Source organism: Zosterops lateralis (genome assembly GCF_965231275.1).
Source record: "Zosterops lateralis genome assembly, chromosome: 1".
In the NCBI taxonomy this organism is placed as follows: Eukaryota; Metazoa; Chordata; class Aves; order Passeriformes; family Zosteropidae; genus Zosterops; species Zosterops lateralis.
In genome coordinates this window covers 53,884,641-53,906,366 of record NC_139762.1, presented here as the reverse complement: position 1 = coordinate 53,906,366, position 21,726 = coordinate 53,884,641, and the positions used below count along the sequence as shown (strand labels likewise).

Here is a 21,726-nt window from a genome sequence, read left to right as displayed (position 1 = left end):
TTGGAGTCCCGATCCTGTCTCCCTACAATGTCGTGACGGGCTGGGGGCACTCGGTTTCCCAGAAGGCTCAGGAACAGGGGCGCCTCCCCCGAGGGCACGGCGGGGCCGCGTGGGATTATGGCGGTGCTGGTGCTGGTCCACTCTCCGCTGCCGCGGCTCCGCGCTTTGCTCCAGCGCTGCTGGGGGCGGCTGGAGCGCGGCCTCGGGCCGGGTGTCTTCGGGGGCCAGAGCCCGCCCTGGGGTAGGTCCTGGCCTCTTCTCCGCCTAGCTGAAGGAACTGGACGCGTTCCTGTGTCACTTGTCGTGGGAACGGTTTGGAGTAGATGATCTCAAAGGTCCCTTCCAACTCCATCGAATCAGTGATTCTCTGAGAGGGCGACGTCGGGGCTGAGGGACTGGTTTTACCTCTGAAGGGCAGAGGACGGGAGGGCGCTGGGGCACCGGGGGGCGGCCCGGGGTCAGTGAGGGAGCGGGGCGGGGGCGCCGCTCTGGCCTTGGCTGGGCCTGGCGGCAGCGCCCGTGTGGTGTTTGCTCGGCCTCACGGGAATGGGGCTCGGCTGTAAGGAATTTCCTTGTCACAGAATCACAGATTATGGTGAGCGGGAAGCGGCACACAAGGGGCATCAAATCCAACTCAGCCCTGCACAGGACAGCCCCAAGAGGCACGTCGTGTGCTCCAGAGTGTTGTCCGAACGCTTCCTAAACTCGGTCAGGCTTGGAGCTGTGATCACTTCCCTGAGGAGCCTGTTCCAGTGCCCAGCCACTCTCTGGGGGAAGAGCTTTTTCCCAATGTCTGGCCTAAACCTCCCTTGACTCAGCTTCATGCCGTTCTCTATCCTGTCACCACAGAGAAGAGATCAGTGCCCGCCCCTCTGCTTCCCCTCACGAGGAGACTGTAGACTGTGATGGGGTCTCCCCTCAGTCTCCTCCAGGCTGAACAGATGAAATAACCTCAGCTGCTTCTTGTATGGCTTCCCCTCGAGGCCCTTCACCATCCTCATCACTCTCCTTTGAATGCTCTGTAAGAGTTTTATATCCTCCTTGCATTGTGGTGCCCAAAACTGCGCACAGCATTCACAGGGAGGTTGCACCAGTACCAGAGCAGAGTGGGAAAATCACCCTGCTCTTTTCCTTTCTCCTGCAGGACCAGCACTGGCGGTGCAGGGTCCAGCTGTTGTTCCCCAGGGGATCGATGCCGCTGGCGAGGGCAGCGCTCTGGGGAGCGTGGTGTGGATGGCGGCGCCCAAGCACAGGCGCACCATCGAGGTGAACCGCTGCAGGCGGAGACATCCCACCAAGCTCATAGAGATAAAGGTGAGCAGCAAAGCCCTGCCTTTGGGGAGTCATTGCAGAGGGAAGTGCTGACTGTAAAAACGCCCTGGACTTTGTTTATAAATAAATAAGCTTAAAAGATACTGTAATCTTTAAAATCCATTGTAACAGGTACGTTCATCATATGTGACAGTAGTCTGAGGTTAAATAAACAGTCACACTTGCAGTGCAAGCCAACAAAATGTAAATTTGGGCTGAACAGATGATGTAAATAGAAAAGGCCTACATTTTCTGTGCATCTAATTGAGTCCATAGGTCTTTAGTCTTCCAAACGTAATTAGGCATAATGACTTAGATACTGAATTTATAGGCTGTTCTTAGTAGTAAGCATTTGACATAGCAGCACGTCACAGAAAAGTTACATAGAAGAATACATTTTGAAATGGTAGATGAATTTCTCTAATTTAACATTTTTATTTGTAGTAGATCCCTGTTTCTTTTTTTGCTGCTCTTCAAATTACAAAGTTTCATGTTTTCCACTGTCATTTTAGAGGAACATAGATGTTTGTCCTGAATGTGGAAACTTGAAGCAGAAACACGTCCTTTGTGGCTATTGTTATGCAAAGGTCAAAGAAGAAACTCGACTGATACGGAAAGAAATATACAAGAAGGAAGGGGGACCGTTAAATGCTCCAGCTGTAGAGACTGTTGTCCTTTATGAAGGAGAAAAACCCACAGAAAAAGATGAAGGCAAGCGGATCATTGAAAGAGCCAGAAAGCGTCCATCTTGGTTTGTTCAGAATTGATGCTGTAGATGTAATGGTGGCAAAAGCAGTTGCTGCAGGAAGAGAATTCATGATTTTCAAGAATGTTTTTCTCATTCACTCAGTGTGAACAGAATTCCTCTGAACTTTTGGGAAGCCTGCTTGAATTTTGTGTTGTGCCATATGATTTTACAGTCCGGTGTTTTTCTAGCATGCAGTGGGAAATGCTTCTCAGTGATACATCACAGCATTCAACAGAGAGAAATCAGAATCTGCCTTGGATTTGGATATCTGCATACTGTACCCTGAACAATTTGTATGCTAATGTTTTATGCTGGTTTTGTAAATAACATCTTTAAAATTCATGGATGTACAATAAAGTTTATTAAGTGTCACAGGGAAATTTGGTTTCTGGTTGTGGCTGCTGCTCTTTTGGAGGGGAAAAATGTTTAAAATTGATATTGGTTAGAAACAAAGGATATTTGCAAGGAAAGATGCAGTTATTTGGTTATTTCCTTTGGATCTCTCCACAATGTTGCCATTTGAGATAATTTGGGATAGTCCTAGGTTTGAGCAATATAGTGGTGGCAACGTAGTATTTGCATTTTTTTCTGCACTGGATGAAGATTGAGCGTTCCTTGCTATTGTCAATATACAAGATAATTTTCTCTCTTAAAGGAATGTGGGAGGCCTGTTTTTCCCCCCTCAACATACTCTTGAGTAAAAAAAAAACGAAATGTAATGAATGGAAATCTGTAAATGTGAACAGGGGTCAAAGCTGTCTCCTTGCAGTTGTTCAGTAGTCTGGTTGGTCAGTGTGTGCTTGGAAACCCATGTACAGCCATGGTGCTTTCAGCTGGAGCCCTGGGCAGAGAGGGAGCAGCTTTGCCTCCACTCTCCACTGGTGCCCTTCAGAGATGCAGTTGCAGTACTTGCCTGGATTTTCACTTTGGTTTTACCCACACAGTAGTACCACTGCATTAGGAGTTTAAGTCTGTTTTCCGTTTTTGTTTGGGATTTTAGTATACACACAGTGCTCTTTGATATTGTGGCTCAGTAGCTAGTAGCTATTTGCTGCCAAAAAGTGCAAACCCACTCCAACCCTGTCATAGAATCACTAGGCTGGAAAAGGCCTCCAAGATCATCGAGTCCAACCCGTGCTCTAACACCACCTCAACTAAACCATGGCACTGAGTGCCATAGTCAATCTTCTTTTAAACACATCCAGGGATGGTGATTCCACCACCTCCCCAGGCAGACAATTCCAGTACTTTATCACTCCTTCCATAAAAAACTTTTTCCTGATATCCAATCTAAATTTCCCTGGGCACAGCTTAAGACTGTGTCCTCTCGTTCTGTCAGTTGCTGCCTGGAGAAAGAGACCAAGCCCCACCACAGGAACGAGATCTGGAATGCTAAGGTCTGTTTGGAATTAAATCTGGCAAGGACAACAACAGGGGCTCACTCCAGTACATCAGTAGCAACAGGAAGATTTGGGAAAACGTAGGCTCACTGCTGATGGTGACAAAGGATCCAAAGGCATAGTTATCAAGCGTCTCTTCAGTCTTTACTGCTGAGGCAGCCCTCAGGAATCTCTGACTCTATGTGAGTGAAAAAGTCTGGAGAAAAGATTTTGTGTTGAGAAATATCAGCTTAGCTTTGTTAAACAACCTTAAGACCCTCGAATCCATGGACTTTGATGAGGTGCAGCCTCAAATGCTGAGGGTTATTTGTAAAATCGTGCAGAGGTACATGATAACTTGAACTTCAAAAAGAACAAGAAGGAGGACAGGATCCAGGAAACTACAAATCAGTTAACCTCAATCCCTGGAAAGGTGATGGAACAGCCTGGTTGTCATCTCCAAGTGTGCAGACAAAAAAGAAGGTTATGACAAGTGGTCAATATAGATCCACCAAAGGGATCTTGGCCAGCCATACTGGTTGGGAGGATGAAGGAAGAGCAGCAGACAATGTCCAACCTTGACTTCAAGGTTTTGATGCTGTCTTCCACAACATTCCCAAAGGTCAGAACTGGCTGAATGGCAGATCCCAGAGCATTGTGATCATCACCACAGAGTCCAGGAGGAGGCCTGAACCTAGCAGTGTTCTCCAGGTGTCAGCAGGGGGTCCAGTCTTGTTCCACAAAGATCATTCGGGACTGGAGGACAGGCTGGAAAAGGCTGAGGGAGCTGGGCCTGTTCAGCCTTGAGAAGAGATGACTGTGGGGGTCTTACTAATGCACAAACTGCTCTAGGTGAACCTGCTTTAGCAGGAAGTTTGAACTAGATGATCTCCAGAGGTTCCTTCCAACCCCAACCATTCTGTGATTCATCTCGTAGCCATACAGCTTATGTTGGTTCTGCATTTATGCAATTCAGACAAGAGGAGATGCTTGACAGTGTTTCATAGTCATTTCTGAGTAATGTGAGGGGAAAATAATTTGGTATTCAGGGTATCTAAAAGAAAAATTAGAACCAACTGATAAATAGTGAAGATTTGTCTATGCAATTGATGTCACACCAGTTAATTTTCCATAGAAGGAATTATCTTCAGTGAGAATCAGAGCAGTCTTGTTTGAATGACTTTTCCTTCAAAAGAAAAGCAAAGCTCACTTTCATAGCTTTATCGTGTTAAGTCTGCCAATATCAAGCTCCATTACCTTCAAATAAAATTGTAAAAAAAAAAAAAAATTCCTCTAAAATGTGTAGCCTGGTCTGTTACTTGAAATGAGCCCTGTTTAAATGTAATTTTAGAAAAAATACAAATCACAATTGTGCTTATATAGAAACACACTTTTGGAAACAGTGTAAATTAAAATTAATAAGAGGCAAGCTGATTGTTGCAAATGCTGTCCTTTAGAATCCATTTACAAACAAAAATTTTATGCACCAGTAATTTCATTTTGATTCTTTGGGCACTTGCTAGAGGTTGAAATAGACATTTTTTTGTCTAAAACTTTCATATTATTAAATACATGTGACATTTGATTACTTTTTTTCTTCTATAAGGATTTTAAGTAAAAACTAATTTATTTTACATTTTAGAAAGATCCATAAAGATGATGTAATATCCTAAAATACAAAGATGCAGCTTGCTAAACAATTTTGTACATTACTAGGATCTGCAGGCATAGAAGTGCTCTCTCGCAGTGACCAATTACAATATCCTTAGAGGCTGATAAATCAAGACCCTCCTTAATCACCTATTTAGTGAAGAAATGTTAATAAAATGTTCCTGTACAGAAACATCTGTTCTGTTGAACATCCTGTGTTGGCAATTGATGTAAGATACGCTCCTTCAAGCAGTAGGTGGCAGACCAGTGCAGGTTTCAGGCAGGTGCAAAACAAAAGTCCGAGACCTCAAGTGCAGGAGGAAACAGATTCAAGGAATTTGCACCTGTTTAAGCAGAGCTTCTACAAAAAGACTAAATTTGATGAATAGTAAGAAAAATACAATAATTGTTATAAAATATAAATCAGTGTATTGTAATTAACTGTTCCAACTAGATTTAATTCTATCTATGTGGAAAACTATTACACTGGCTTTTGTTATGTATATTTTATATAATATATATTTTATATTATTTATATGTTATTAAATATATTATATATTTAATATATTTGTTATATTTATTTTATTTATTACTTTATTTTATATATTAAATTTGTAATATAATACATATATTATGTAAGAAATATATTTTATATATTATATATAATATGTATATTATATATGCGTATCTTTATGCAATTCTGTTCTTTTCTGGGTGAATTATTTGAAATTGCAGTTTTACCTATCATTTCTCCTTAATTACAGATGATTTTTCATGTTGCTTTCTATGCCTATAGAAAACAGTTCCTATATATTTCTATGCCTATATATTCAGGTAGCTGACATTTTATTTTTGCAGCTAGAAAGTCCCAAAAATAATAGGTCTGATGGCATTTCAGTGAATTTCAAGGTATAATTTTCTTGCATTCATAGACCAGTAAGGATCTATTTGTAAACAGAAGACAGAAACCGGAAAGAAAACCAGTAGGGTGTTTAAAAAGTATTAGTTGTTCAGAAGGGAAAAGAAGAATTTGTGCCCCATCAAAGGTTTGAAATGTTTTAGAAGCACAGGAGTAAAAAAGGTTCTTACGTTTTTAGAACTTGTGAATTAGTATTTAAAAAGATATTAACAAAATTCCTTCTTTCACCTCACATGACCACATTGTGTAATTTATGTTGTGAAGAAGAATCAATAAATATGAGACGTTTCCAAATGAGATGTTTCCAAATAATTTTCCTCACTCTTAACCTGCCAAAGACTTAAGAATGAGGCCAAATGGAAGGAAAACCCATGAAATGATTGCAAGGAAAGTAATTATGCAGCAGTGATGGATATAGTTTTGCATACTCTTACGTATATTCCTCGGACATTCTGTTGAAGTCAGTGGTGTATAATTCAAGGGAGAATTTGGTTCAAGGTACTGAAATGTGAGTATATGGATATATGCAAGTGTATATATATTTAAAGCAGAGCATGTGCCTGGGAAACTACTGCTGGGCACCAAACAGATTTGGTTTATGGCTGAAAATTAAGATTGCTTTTGATGAATGTAGTAAATTGAGTTTAATTGGTTGGTGTCTTTCAAACATCCTGTATTTCAGTTTCAGTTCCCATATTTTCCTCACTAGTTGAGGACAATACACATACTTAAAAGAAAGTTTAAAGGATTAATTTAATATTTAAAATGCTGGATAAATCTATGAAAAAGAAGCTTGAAACTGGAACATAAGACCCAAAACAAAACTTTTGTGGAGTTGCCAACATACAAATATGGCAGGAGTCCTCTGGAATGCCACTGCTGAATCCTATGATCTTTTAAAATTTTTTTGTTTGTTTTGTTTTTTGTTTTTGTTTTGTTTTAATAAAGCAAATTTCCTGGTTCTAAGATAGTGAGTTGAAAATGTAGAAGCAAAAATTTGCAAAAGCACTCAGCAAGAATCCACCCCTAGCTTATAATTTTCTTGCACCTTTTAAACTAATCCTAAGATTTTGAAGAATTGGGAAATACTTATCCAAATACACACATATCTGACTTTTTCCTTTGGTTTCTTCAAAGGGTACAGACTCTTCTTTATACAAGATGATTCTGATGGAGCTGTTCTCACTAAACAATCATCCAGAAATGTTCTGACATGTCCTGATTGTAAGGTAGAATAATGCTTTATGTGTCCTAAATTTGGAATTAGCTCACCAGGGCGCAAGAGGAATAGGCACCATAAATGCAACGTGTGTCATGGTGTAGGAAGGACAATGAGCCCCTACTTGTGGGGCTGCCAGCTTTTACATCTGTTCCCAAGGTATACTAAAGCTGTTTCTATTCCCAGCCCCATCACACAGCTCATCAGCTTGTCTATCAATATGGCTTACAGCTCTGCTTTCCATTATGCTGGAGCTCTAGAGCACATTATGTGACATTCTCTCAGTGGAACTAAGGATTTTAAACAGGCTGTTGGAAAGATATATATTTCATTTTATAATCTGGGATTACTATTAAATACAAAGAATAGAGGTTTTCAAGGGGCTATACTGAATAGCTTAAGGCTCAAAATTGACAGGCCAGTCCTATATTAAAGGTTTGTTCTAAATATACTGTGTTTGGAAGTTCCTCCTCATTCATCTTTTGACAGTTCCTACTCAGTCATAGTCAGATCAAGCAGAGCATCTAAGGTGAATAACATCAGGAGTCTGTCCAGTTATAGATATCTTACATAATCCTGTCTCTCTTGAAGAGGATAAATGATATCTTGATCTTCAAGAAGCAATTGATTTCCATAGGATTTATTTTAAATGAAATTGTAATTCCAAGTGATTGAGAGGCAGGATATAAAACATGAAGCTATTGGTTAAAAAGTCAATTAATGAGATCATGAAAACTTTATTTTTAAATTTTAAACTTTTAAAATGGAAGTCAAGGAAACAATAATTAGGCCTGTCTGTTTCCAACACCCTTCATGATATATTATTGAGCCCAAGGGTCCAGGTCTTCCACAGTTCTTTGGATAAGGCCGTTTGTGAATAAAGAGTGTAATCCTTTAGGAGTTCAGGACAACGTTCACACATTTCAATTTCTCCTGCTCCATATGAATATTTGTCAGGTATTTTTATGCAGTGCAGAGCATATTACCACAGAGTTACTATGGAAAAGGAACAGAGGAAGGGTTAAAGCCCAAGAAGGTCATTGGCAAGTATGTAGAAGTAAGAGGCATCCAGTGTCTGTGTGTGTGATACAAGGAGCACAACAGGAGCTGCTGCAAGAAGTGCAACTGAGTAACTGGGAAGTGCCTGTGTGTGTGGCCCTGCAGAAATGGGTGCAGAGCAAACACCATGCCCATACATCACTTTGGTAGTAACAAGTTGTGTTGAAAGCTAAGTGGCACCATTACTACATGACAGCTGGCAAACTGAAGTGCCAAGAGAACAAGTGAATTCCTCAAAATTGCTCCCCAGTTGGTGGCAGGGGAGGGAACTGGAGCTATTTGCAGACTATCTCTGCTATCACAGGAGAGGGAATAATGACAAATATCACTTGTGGTGACCGTTAATGTGGCCTAGTTTGTATTCTCATCAAGTAAACTACTGTGAAGATACCATATGTGAGAACATTTGATGGGACACAGGCTCACAATGGCCTTTATCCAGAGCCTTTCAGATAAACTGGAAATCTGTTTTATTAACAAATCACACCCCCTTTATTGATTCTTTTCCCCCCTTCACTTTAGGACAGGAGGAAAAACTGTGAGATTTTATCAGGAAGCTTCCAAGGACCAAAGTCAATCACTTCTCATCTTTCTGCAGAAACAGTGTCTGCACTAAAAGAAAAGCCATTCTGCGCAGTGAGGTTATTTATAAAAGTATGACTCAGCTGGACAACAATGGCAGAATCTGTCCCCAAGAATTTTTAATGTATAAATCTAAAAATAAGTGTAATCCTAGAAGTAAAAGACTTCTTCTCCACAGATTAGACTCTTTTGGTCCAGAAATAAGGTGCCTTCTTTATCGGCTATGAAGAAGACATTATGTCTAATAGGAAAAAGAAAAGAAAAAAGGCAACGCAAACAATGCAAGCGATTAAATTGTTAGGAAGAGAAACCCCAAGAACATAAGATCCAGAGATCATTCACAAGCAAAACCAGCAGGACCAATGTGTAAAGAATTTAGATCATTTCTCAAAGAAATCTTTTTTCCTGTGAGACACTTGAAACTGAAAAACACGAAGGAAGAAATTTTGCAGTAATTTCTTCCTTTTCCTTTCTGATCAAAGAGTTGTACTTCATTTTCAAGCCACCAGGGTGTATCTTCCTCATCTTGCTGATTTGGCTGATACAAATTCAACAGGCAACCAATTGAGAATAGTCATTTTTGATCAAAAGTAATTTAATTCTTTTCAGTTTATTGATATTGTAATAACCCTGATTGAAATGACTGTATCTTCCCAAGAGCGTAGACATTGACTTTGTTAATATGATTTTCAAGAATTCTGTCTGTATCAGGAACATTGCACTTGAAGCAGGAAAACAAAAAAGACTCCATAACCTTTGCCAGATCTTATAGTTACATTTGGGTCTCACAAATACAAATGAGAATCTGAGACTTTAAGCAAGATTCTGTTCTTTTCAAAGATTAGGCTGAAATGAAAAAGTGATGACCGGGGCTAAAGGTGTTAAAAAAAAAAAAAAAAGATGAAAGCTCCTTGCTGAATTTAAAGTTGTAGAAAGCATTGTTAGACAGGATGCTTTTTGTGCATTCTACATTTTTATCCCAAGAGCATATCTCTTACACATTCACTGTTAATCATGAGTACAAGTAGTTCTCCATAAAAGAGCAGGGAACAGAAAAAGCTGTGGGGAAAATGTGAGTTACAAGGCCCCTACTTCAAGAGTGAAATCCATAGTTACTTTTGTCAATTAATAAGGATCTCAATTTCATCATTCACCATCTTCACTTCAGTCTCAAAGGAGTAGTTGTGATAAATAATAACTATCTGACCTTCTTAGGTTCTGAGGAGGCAGGAAGGAGCAGAGGCACCAACTATGAGGCTTATTGCTGCTGCAAGAACTGCCTTCTGGTGTCTTCTATGACCTCTTCATGTTCTGCTTTCCCAGACTCCAGCCATGAGGCAATTCTTACTGCAATGCTTGAATATCTAGACATTTACATTGTAATTTAGCCATGGTGGACTCCCCTTTGCTGCTTAAATACACATATCTTTGGCAAGTCTTGTGATTTCCCAACATAATCACTCATTTTCCCCATTAGAAATTTTAAGAAAATGCTAGCTATTCAGCACCTTTCTTAAAAGAAGGTCTTACCTTTCATACAGCCTGATTTTCCTAGTATCCTCCTATTTTCTGTGTATGGCCTTAGGGGTAATTTCACCTTTGGTAAACTATTGATCTAAGCAGCATACATGGAGAAAAACATGGTTCTGTATTTCCAGCTATTTCTGGACTCTGCACTAGTCCCTCTGGATTTTGCAAAAATGGATTTGTGCAGGGCAGAAATAAAGCACTATGCTCAGACCTCCTCCATTTTTTGTTTGAAATCCTGGACTGGCACGATTCCTGTCTCTTCCTTTGGCATTTTCCAGCAAAGCAAAATCCTGAGCCAAAGCTCCTGAACCGCGAACTGGTCAACAACTTAGTGCAAATTACTTTCAGCATTCAGTCCCTGAGACAGTCAATAAACATGGAGGACTCCCTGTACCTTGTTGACTTCTTTCCAGTTTGTATTTGCCTGTGAAGAAAAGGACATTGTGTTTCAGTGACATTCAGCCCCTACAAAAGACAGCTTTGTGTCTGCACAGCTCCAGTGGCAGCAATACATAACACTAACAACGATGGAGAGTCCGTGCTGAGAAGGAACCTTCATTTTCTCACCCAGAGATGTGTATCCACTTTTTTCTATTTCTGATCAGCTTGAAGGACGCTGGCAACATGTAGAAGAAGAAGTCTGATGCATCACTCATTATGCTGAGACTAATGTGGCTTTATATCTTGTTCTAGCTACAGAGGATGTCTCGAGGCCATGGGAGATTATCAGAAAAGCAGCAATATGGAAATGTGTATGGAGGGGAAAGGGGATTGAACAGCTGGAGAGTACTCAGTGCTGGTGGTCTATAGGGAAAGCAGAGATCTCATCATAAGTGCGAAGATTGTATTGTAAGCACATTAATCTCATAGGGTCCTGGAAAGACAGCATGGATTGTTACTTATGGACCACTACCACCACTTATGGATTTTATATCCTGTAGTGACCATCACAGTTTTGATTCCCTTGCTATGGAGTGTATCTGGCTGCTATACCTTTTGATTAATTTATGCACAGTTTTTCTTGAAGCCAGCAGAAAGCCATGTTTTGTAATTAATTAATTTTTAATATCATGTCTGTGTATGAGAAGTGGTTTAATTAGCCCATCACTTTTCTTGAGGGGTAAGATTTTTCTCTTGCTACTTATTCACACGTATATTCCATATATTCTTCCAAGTAGCAGAAAATTTCTTAATATTTTAATAACTGTTATTGGCTATAAAAGTTCTCTCACAGTGAAATTAATTACTTCATTGCCTTATTCAGAAATTATTTTCAAGTGGATGACCTTGTCACTAGTTAATAACTAGAAATCTGGATCACTCTGGGAAGCATATATGCAAATTTTGCAACTGAATGAAAGCTGCCATAAGGATAGTTAATTATGTCATTAAAAAGTGCCTTTTTACTTTCTCTCTGCTATTTCATGTATAAACCCACATTTGCTCTCCTTCTTGTTTTCTACATTCCTTTGTCTCAGTGAAGCTATCCAGTTTATTTCCCAATAGCCTCATCCCTGACCCATCTGTTATGTCATAGAATGGTTTGGGTTGGGCAGGACCTTAAAGATCATCTAATTCCAACCCCCATGCCACGGGTAGGAACATCTTCTTCCCATATTTTCTTCCAAGGATTGTGGGGGATGATCTCCAGAGGTCACTTCGAACCCTAACAATTCATTGTTAGCTATTGTACAAAACCCTTATCTTCACCCCCACACAAGTCTGAGATAGCCTTTTTTTCCCTAGCTCCTGAAAACAAATGTTTCCTTCTTCTGATGTCTTGCTTTGAAATGTGTTGGGGACCTGGTATTTCCACTCAATTTACTGGGGAAAGCCACACAAAAGTTTTGAAATGTGATGCAAAAAGTTCTTAAGGCAAACAAAAAGACAGAAAGAGGGAGAAGCATGGGGGGAAGAAGGCAGGTCCTGTATGCTTGGAGATGTGAAATTAGGCTCAGATGGAGAATAGCTCGAGAACTCACTCTCCCAGACGTTGTGTCTGTGCAGCCACAGCTGCCTTCCTAGAGTGCTCCACCTCACATGCTCTGTTGTGGGGTTTTCCACTCTGCTAATTAATAATTCAACTGGGAAGACTGAGCAACCACTGACTGAATTATTGAAGGTGTAATTAAACTGGCAGTAGTTGAGGGGAGAATGTGAACATTTTCTTAGCAAAAATAAAGGGCTTCCAATGAAACAAAATGTCACATGTAAATTCAGTTACTACCCTGAAGCTTCTCCCCCTTCCTCTGTTAAACAGCTGAGGCAATAGTTGTGAATACTGGTAGTGAGTTTTCAGGAAAACTACACAGCTGTTTGGAAGGTGACCAACTTCTGACACTACAGGGGAAAATGAGCTCTCATCTTCCACTTCTTTATCTTCCATAGCAGCAGTGGTGAGTTCCTGTTTAAAGGCAAGGTCACACCCCTACAACAGGTCTGGGTAAATATTGAGATATTGCATGCAAAAATTCAGCAGTCTCTGCACTGCAAAGATTAATACAGGCTGTGAAACTGCTTCCTGGTTTCTTAGAGCTCCTCTGAGGTAGAGATCAAGGGCTCAAATCTTTGTCCTATGTATAGCAGAGTTCTTTGGGGTTGTGACAAAGATATTACTCAGTCAAATTAGACCTGATCATGAAGCAAAGGCTATTTTAGGTGGGCTTCCTTTTTGAAAGACTTTGGCTAATCTTGACTGTCTTACTCTAACCTAAGAAGGCATAATCCAGCTGTGGAAATCGGGTTTGATGGAATTTTATTTAGCCTAGGAAGTGCTTATTAATTCTGGGATTTAATCATTCCACAGCTGAGAGCTGTGGTTGTGACGAAGTTGTGATGGATGTCTCTATCAAGTTATTCTGGCTCTTATGGGACAAAACCTGAAACTAAAAAATGCATATTTTCCTTCTTTTGCTTAGAGTTTATGATTATAGCTAATGGGAGATGCCATTTCCCAGGGACTATTTTTTCCCCTCCTTAATTCTCCTGCTTAGCTTGTTTCAGTTAGATATTTTACAGTTTGCTATTCTTTTATTCTTATTATTATTTCTTTTCTATTTTTTATTGCTATTCTTTTATTCTTGTTCTGGCGAAGAAGAAAGATTGTAATAATAGGGTAGAGTGGTATTACTTTCCCTTCAAAATTTGGGTTGGAGCAGCAGATCATGGACCATCCATTTTTCCTCTCCCTGCTCCAATACAGAAGCAGCCTTTGCTCTGCAAGTGTGTTTGAAGCTGTTTCCAAGCAGCCTTGGACTGAGTGTCAGAGTGTGGCTTCTCCAAGTCACAGTTTAGCTCCTAGATTTATTTAATAGCCAGAGAAACTGCTATGTTTTGGGTGGAATTCTAGAGGAAACCTAGAATGGGAGCCATGGGAGGAAGCCAGAAGTGAAAAGGCATGGAGAAGTTGACAGAATTTAATGAAACAAAATACTTTGGAATTTAAAAAAACCAAAACAAACCCACAGTGTAAGCACTTAAAAATAAAATTAATTTATCTTCATAGGTATAGGCTGCTTTGAAAATTTCACTTATATTCTCCAGTCATATTTTTAACTTTTTTATTTGTCCTGACTTTTAGCTTTTTTTGGACTGTTTATGACAACGGAGCACCCAGTAGACTGTATCTATGTAGTCCAGGTCCTCTTGGGAAAACTGTGAAGTTAATTTATCAAGCAATTATTCTATGACCTGAGACATACCAGTAATACACTTGGATAATGAATAAAGAAGTGTTGCCAGAGACAGTTACAAGGAAGGTGAAATATGGTTTATTTTGTGATTGTGTGGGTTGGTGAGGAATACGAGAGGTGGCATAAAGAGAAGTTAAGCTCTACCACCACCACATCCCCCCTCCTGAACCAGTCCAGGTATATAAAGGCAAACATCATATTGTCTATGCTAGCAAGGGTTCTGAGAACTTCTTTAAACAGAGAATGAAGTGGAAAAGTGAGGCTTATATAAGATTCCTTAGATAATTTCTGACCAATTGGCAGAGATAAAATTGGCTCTGCAGCAGAAATATAATTCAGAAAAATCTTGAAAGCAAGTATTCCCAGTGCTTCAGGCAATTATACAGGTTTCCCAAATAAACTAGTATTTCCTCAATTCCTCAATTCATTCTCTTCCAGAAGTCTCCTTCTCTGCTACTTTTGTGTTGAGCATGTGATCTTTACCTCTCCAGCTTGAGATAAACCAGAGGCAAGATGCATTTACACAAGGCACTGTACTTTGTTTCATTTCAGCTAATTACTGTACCACTGACTTTCCTCTCAAAACTAGACCAGACTAAACTTCTTGAGTAAAATCATGCATGGGTGCATACTGAGCCAGCTGCCAGATATATTGGAGGTCACGAAGGCTGCCAGACTTGTGAGGAAAGCAAGTGCTGGGAATAAGAAAACTTGTGTTGAATCATGAGGAATGGGTAAGCCAAAAAAAGGATGAAACATGGAGGATGAACACAGAGGAGCTGTGGCTGATACTGGTAGAGACCCAAGTCACTTCCTACTAAGCTGGACTCACATCCCACAGCCTTACTGGTGTGTGACAGTGGAGGCTGGGAAGCTTCCCTTCTGCTGTCATCGAGGCTGGGATGTAGGCACCTCAACCACAGTTGCCAAACTGTGCTCTGGCAAGTTTTTCAGGAGACCTGAAGCATTTTGAGAGAGACATTTACAAGAAGCAGCAGCACACACTGACAGAAAAACTCGGCAGAAGGGAGAAGTGCTGTTCTCCACAGGGGCATATCACACCAGCAGTGCATCTCCCACTGAGTTTTTGTCAGCACGGTGGTTTGGGAAATAAATATATGGTCTGATGCACCAACCTTGCAAGTTACTGAACCATTGATGAAACTGTTGCCAGATGTAATAAGAAAATGCAACAATTATGCAGCCACAGCTCCAGATCACATCCTGCCTCTTCTGATCTCTGGTACTGTGCCTCCGAGATAGAGAGCTCTGTCTAGCACAAAGTCTGACAGCAGGCTTCTGGCTGCTTTCACTTCTTGCAGACACTCAGGCAGACACTTATGCAGAAACTTGCTAGGTTTTCAGCTTTGCTTGTCCTGAGTCCCTCAGCCCACTTCTCCTTTGGGTAGAAAAAGGTAATGATTGTACGTGATTTTGTAGGTTATGCTGCTTGGTGGCAGCTTTTGTCTCCGTCTCTCCCAGTGTCTCTTTAGTGTTAGGTTTGCATTCTGCAGACCATGGAATGGGTAAGATGTGGTGGGGTTGACCACCTCAAATGAGAAAGAGAGTCTCTTGACAGAGGTGTGGGAGAGGCTTGAGAGATGTCCACACCAGTGGCCTCTTATTAAACAAACAAGAAAACATGTTTGGGTGAGTGATTTTTAACCTGAAGCTACAACTTATGTCTGAGAGTTTGGGGGTACACCCAAAGTGGAAACAAAGGAAAGAGAAACAAAACCCTACAGCCAAGATGATTTTCACTTCTCCTAGAAACCTGTTGCTTGGGACAAAGATGGTAACGTTCACTTCACACCTATTCTCACCTTGAATGAGAAAGGAAACCAGGCTGTTTTCATTTTATTTCAGATATCCAGGGCAGTCTTTCTCCTGTATCTGTCTTGCTTCTGTTTCCAAACATATTAATTTAAACTAAACTTTATTTTCCTAGAGGAAATAATCCAAAAGAAATAATTTGCCTCTTCTTCCTCTCCCTCTTATCCTGCTCATCGAAGATATGGGGTGCATGAGAAATAGAAAATCCATCTCTGCTTCCCCCAATGTTTCAATAATATTTTCAAGTCTTCATTCTCTATTGAGGTTTCATGCTATTTTTTTGAAAGTGGAAAAAAAGAAAAACAAAATTAAATTAAAAAGGAAAAACAAAAAGATCTCAGCCAGCCCTCTTTCAATATGACAGGGTAAATCTCTTATCTGGATTCAGTGAACTTTTCCCACATCATAACATCTCAGAAAGGTAAAATCAAAACAACTGAGTGAATAAGCTGTACAGTTTGCATGAAAATTTGATCTTCTTTGTAAGATGGATGAAGATGATGGGGATGAAAAGCTAAGGGACAAAGAAAAAAAAAAAACATTTTCCTCTTGGAACATTTGTTGTCAGATTTTCAAGCACATGGGGAAGAATGTGGTCATCTGAATCTCTAGCTTAATAGTTTATTGTGATGTGTATTATTATGGGAAAGAAAAAACTTTGCTGAAAGGAAGAACAAAATAATGAGTGCAGGTCTGCTAATTATGGGACTTATTTGAGATCTTCTATACTGCTGTTTCACATTTATCCTGGGAAAGTACAAAGTGCTGGTGCAGGCTTGTCCCCTGTGGTCTTGGTAGCATCCTCAAGTTGGGTTAGAGGCAGAGCCTGGAGGGGTGAGAAGCAAGTTCATTTTCAAGGCAGTCACCAGGCAGCTGCCTGTGCACTGAGGCAGCCAGCAGAAGCTGGTTAGTGTTCATTTAGCAGATCTGAATGGTAATAAATGGAGATCACTTCTTCATTGCAGCTTAACCCCCTGCAAGTGGTTGACTTGTTGCTGAAGCAGCTGGATGCATTTGTGGTGTATTCAAGGGAGGTGAGCAGATCGATGGCAGTGTGTGTGCTACCAAAACAGAGGGAAATCCCATTCTGGGCTCAGGAAGCTGGGGTTGTCCATCAAGAGGACTGTCTTTTGTTTGTGGATAGAACTGCCAAGCATTAGGATTTGTCATAGAGGTGAGCCGCTTATCACAAAAGCTCCAGGGAGGACAGGAGGGAGGCTAGGTTAAGCCAAAATGGTGAAATTCCAGATTTCGATTCTTATGGCTCTTTGAAAATTTGTTATGGCAGTCTACAAGGGAAACCCACAGGACTTAGGTTTTTTCTGAAGGGGGTTTTATAGTGAGACTTCAAACTCAGAACACTCACAAATTAATTAACTGTCTGTGTAGATACTAAATTTGAGGATTATGTGTTTACTTGTGTGGAGGCTAAACAGAATGGGTTCCCTGGACAGCTATAATTTCCTGTAATAGCATTATTAACAATAAAAGTGCAGATAATTCCTGAGAAAATGAAGCATTTGCTGTTGCCTGAAAACAATGTTGTAAAAGGCAGTAGGGCATTAGTAAGTGTGGCTCTCCTAAAAAGGTTTCCATTGACATGTTACCTGCTTCTGGATATGCAACTTTTTTCAGAGTGTTCTTGATTTTTGTTTTGGTCTTGCATTTTTTTAAAGACTTGAGCTAGAATGGCAGAGAAGTCAGACCAAACCTGTGTGTACTCAGCTGGGAGAGATGGGAGAGCTGCTGACAAAGGGCTTTGCACTTGGGATTGTTCAGCCTGGAGAAGAAAAGGATCTGGGGAGACTATAATGGGGCCTTGCCATATATAAGGGATCTTCACAAGAAAGATGGTGAGAGACGTTTTACCAGGGCCTGTGGGGACAGTACAAGAAGCAATGGTTTTAAACTGAATGAGGGTAGATTTAGACTGAACTTAAGGAAGAAATATTTTACAGTGAGGGTAGTGAAACACTGGAACAGGTTGTTCAGATATACTGTGAATACCCCATTCCTGGGAGTGTTCAAGGACACGTTGGATGGGAATTTGAGCAATCTGATCTAGTGGGTGGAATCCCTAGCCATACTGAGAGGATTGGACTAGATGATCTTTAAAGGTCCCTTCCAACCCAAAATATTCTGTGGTTGTGAGATTTTGCTCCCACTCCTGTGGAATGTTTTTCTTTTCTCATTGGGGCATTTTCCAATACAGCTGAATAACAGAACTTGTGAAAATGTGTCTGCTTACTGGAAATAATACAAAGTCATCTTTGGACAGCCCTGTTATCCAATCCTTAGGTACCTTTTTACACAGGCTCCCTGATGCAAAAGGAAATGTAAATTTGGTGGGTTGCAGCTGTCTAAGGATGATTCCAGCAGAGGAGAATCCTCATATGGTGTATGTTAGAGCAGCTGCAGTAACTCCTGTGCCAGTGCTGTCAGGGGTTTCTGGATGGCATGTGCTACAAATAGCCTGAAGAAAATCAGAAAAAAAAAAAAAGTAGTGAGATTAGGAGAGACACTCTTATATTTTCTAGGCTTGATGTGGGGACTTAGGGCTGTGCCAGCTCCTGAACCATCCAGGATTTCATATGTTGGACCCTGGGATTTCCCAGCCTTCAGCTCTCTAGCAGAGCAGGTGAGGGGACCACTAGCTGACTTTTCCTGCTGAACTCTACAGAGGACAAATGCTCTGAACTCCTCAATGGAGCTCAGGGCCACACTGCTGAGGGACTGCCAGGCCCGCAGAGACTTCCAACAACATCAGGCGTTGTTTTTCCATGGTGCATGAAGCAGATAGAAAGCATCACTCTTTGGAAGACTGTCCTGAGGAAAACAATTCATCCAATCATTCTTAGCATCACAATCTCAGAAGCCAGTCTTTGCTGGAATGAAGAAAGAGGCATTCATTTAATAAATTATGAGGAGCAGCCTGACTCAATGCACGGCTTCTTAATAGTACTTGGCAGTGCTACTTCTTGTGATGATATCCTTAATGCATTTGCTACTGAATAAGTAATAGATTTTCCCAATGTGATTGCACATTCTGCTCAACTCATTTTCCTTGAATATTCAGGCATTCTGTTTCAGATACTATGATTATTTTGTTGAAATGAACAATCTTGTAGCCTATATTTCTTTTTGGTTTCTATTATTTGCCATGGTGTTATTTGATTGCAGGAAGAAAATTTAATCCCTGAATCCAAGAAATATTTGCCTCGTGTTAAGCATAAGGAATGTCACATTTCGAAAGATCCTTACGTGATACATTGATATTTGTATATATTCAAGGGCCATGCTGGATTCTTCTACATGAGGCTCACTTATAAATAAGGGACTTATTTTTTATTCTTGGATCTGGTTTTTTGTGTGGAGACAGTTCTACTTGACTGTGTACTACAGAGGAAATTTTAGTCCTTGTACAAATTAGGATTTTAGCATCTCTTCTTCACTGTAAACAACCAGTTTTGCTTGAGCATAAGTGAGGAGTCTGCTCTCTAAGACAGCTTTACTCCAGTAGCTGGCCAGAGAAGGAATCAGCATTGCACCTTCCCCTTGCAGCCAACAGGTTGATAGCTACTGCTTCCTGCTGCATAGGAGACCTCTGTTCAAAGCTTTCTTTCCTCTGTCTAGAATACCTAATCTGTATCTCCCAAAGCCCCAGACACTGCACTGATTCCTGGAGCCTTCCAGGTGCACATCCTGAGCCACTGAGCAGAGGGAAGTGCTGGTGGTGTCTGCCAACTTCCTCGCCAGTGCAGGGAGATTGGTGCATGGAGAGCACACCCTCTGGCATGAGCCTGGCTCATGAAATTGGCAGATTGATGGTGTTTTGTCACTCATAGTGGGCCCTGGACATGCACCAGATACCTGGTGGTGTGGGGCTGTGGGCCTTTGGGCAGCAGTGCCAACTCCTGAGCAGTGAGGATATGTGAAGGCATCTGAGCCATTGCCGAATACACCTATGTAGTGTTGGAAGCAGCCCAGACATGTTACCCTGGCATTTTACTCTGCTTCAGTTTGGCCTCCTGAAGAAGCATCAGGTGTTGGCCTGGGAATCTCCACACTTTGCTGTCCACCTTCTATCTCCAGGCTCCCTTACTTACAGATAGCCATTATAAATAGCACATGGCTATTTATAATATATGTATTATAATGTAACTGTAATGTACCATTACACATCTAGCAAGGTTAGTTGTCACCAAGGGGTGGCTTTGTGAATGTCAGTGACATTTCAGCAGTGTATCTAAGTACCCAGCGCCCCTTGGAAAGCCAGGTTTCTTGCTTCTAAACACCTTTCAAAGTACAGAGTGCTCTTCAAGTGGGAAATACAGTTATTTGCACTGTATAAGCAAGAAGTTTAGTAGCTGCCAAAGTCAGCTTTAGGAGTCAGGAAAATTTTGGTCCCTTGTGTAAAACCACAGACAAAACTACTCCTTTGATTCTGCACTCTTGTATTGCTCTTTTATGTTGGAGCTGACTGATGTCTACAAGGAAATGCTTCAGCTATCTTGGGCTCTAAGAGCTAGCAAGGGAGATGCTCACATTCTGTATAAATGTGCATCCCGTTTGCCTGCTGTTGAATAATTTAAATCTTTGCTATTTATGGAAGCTGTCAGCATGCTTTGCTCTGCTGCCTTGACAGGGGAAGCAAAGGAATCTGAGGGAAGTGACCAACTAAGAGTTAAAATTTATTATTAATATTGCACTGCAGTCGGTTGCATTTTGCTGAGTATTTGGCAGTCCTCAGAGATATTACCTGTTACTATAAATAAAACACGTGCTGCCAGGGTAAACGTTCTTCTTTCTCTGGCAAATGAGCCATTTCTTATTTGACTTTTAAAATCTGTATTGTCAGGGCTTGTGTGTTTGGGCTCTCACCACAGACAGCTTTTACACTAGGCTCATGTTGCTGCTCCTCCATGTGGTATTTGTACTCAGAGAGGGATTTCACGTGGTAATGCTGAAAGCTCACATGCACCACAGAGAAATGCAGACTGGGCAGACAGGCAGACCTGGTGCTGCTCAGAAGCTGGTAAGCACAGGAAGGTTGGGAAATGGTTGGTGTGTTATTTCAGTGACTCCAGATTCTCTGCGCTCTGGTTCAAAATCGCTTTCCTAGTCCTGAAGCCATCATCTGAGATAAAGGTTGGCTTAGGGTTGATGTAGAGCATTACTTTTCATGCATTCCTACTTCCATGCAGTCACAGAACCTTGCAGAGGAACAGATCTGACTGAAAAATCCAGGGGAGGGGAAAAATTAAATAGTGATCTCAATGTATGATGAAGAAATCATTGCCAGCACAAGAACGCGTGCAGAAAGAGATAGGGGAGAGGATGAAACTACCTTTTTTTGGTGGTTGCAGTTGGCATTGAGCCATTTTGAAGCGGTCATGGAAGTGATCCACTTCCATGGATGATGATAGGGGAGTCTTTTACATTGCCCCTACAGGTGAAAGTATATTTAAGTGTTTTCCTTTTTATTAATAAAAGCATACTTTTCCTTTTTATTAATAAAAGCATACTTGCCATTAAAAAAAACACATTAATAATTTATCTGGAAATATTTCACAGGGAGAAGAATGCCTTCCTATATACAGACATAATGATGTCTCTACACCCATACATATCATTTCACTTACTGTGTGCAATAATCAGCAAGTAGTCTTGGCAAAGTATTAGAAAGTGTTTTACAAAGATTAATTAAATACTTTCTGTGACTATTCAATATCTCAGTTCTACAGAGAAGATTTTTAAGAGCCTCACCCTAAGACAACTGAGTCAGAGGAAATGCTTCACTAAAT

The 21,726-nt window shown here is 40.7% G+C and overlaps 1 protein-coding gene across 1 annotated transcript; it reads left to right on the top strand.

Moving 5' to 3' along the window:
• Window positions 1–103: 103 nt before the first annotated feature.
• MRPL32 (mitochondrial ribosomal protein L32) lies at window positions 104–2,439 on the top strand. The gene is made up of 3 exons (XM_083856130.1): window positions 104–241; window positions 1,145–1,314; window positions 1,824–2,439. Exons 1-3 carry the CDS (start codon window positions 118–120, stop codon window positions 2,076–2,078), a joined length of 549 nt encoding a protein of 182 aa, XP_083712256.1. The 5' UTR covers window positions 104–117; the 3' UTR covers window positions 2,079–2,439.
• Window positions 2,440–21,726: the final 19,287 nt, after the last annotated feature.

What these genes read in the sequence shown, in the direction of transcription:
- MRPL32 (XM_083856130.1), top strand. Translation starts at nt 118, where the DNA reads ATGGCGGTGCTGGTGCTGGTCCACTCTCCGCTGCCGCGGCTCCGCGCT. An exon ending in GGGCCAGAGCCCGCCCTGGG is followed by an intron (nt 242 to 1,144) that starts GTAGGTCCTGGC and finishes TTTCTCCTGCAG; the next exon opens with GACCAGCACTGGCGGTGCAG. An exon ending in CCAAGCTCATAGAGATAAAG is followed by an intron (nt 1,315 to 1,823) that starts GTGAGCAGCAAA and finishes CTGTCATTTTAG; the next exon opens with AGGAACATAGATGTTTGTCC.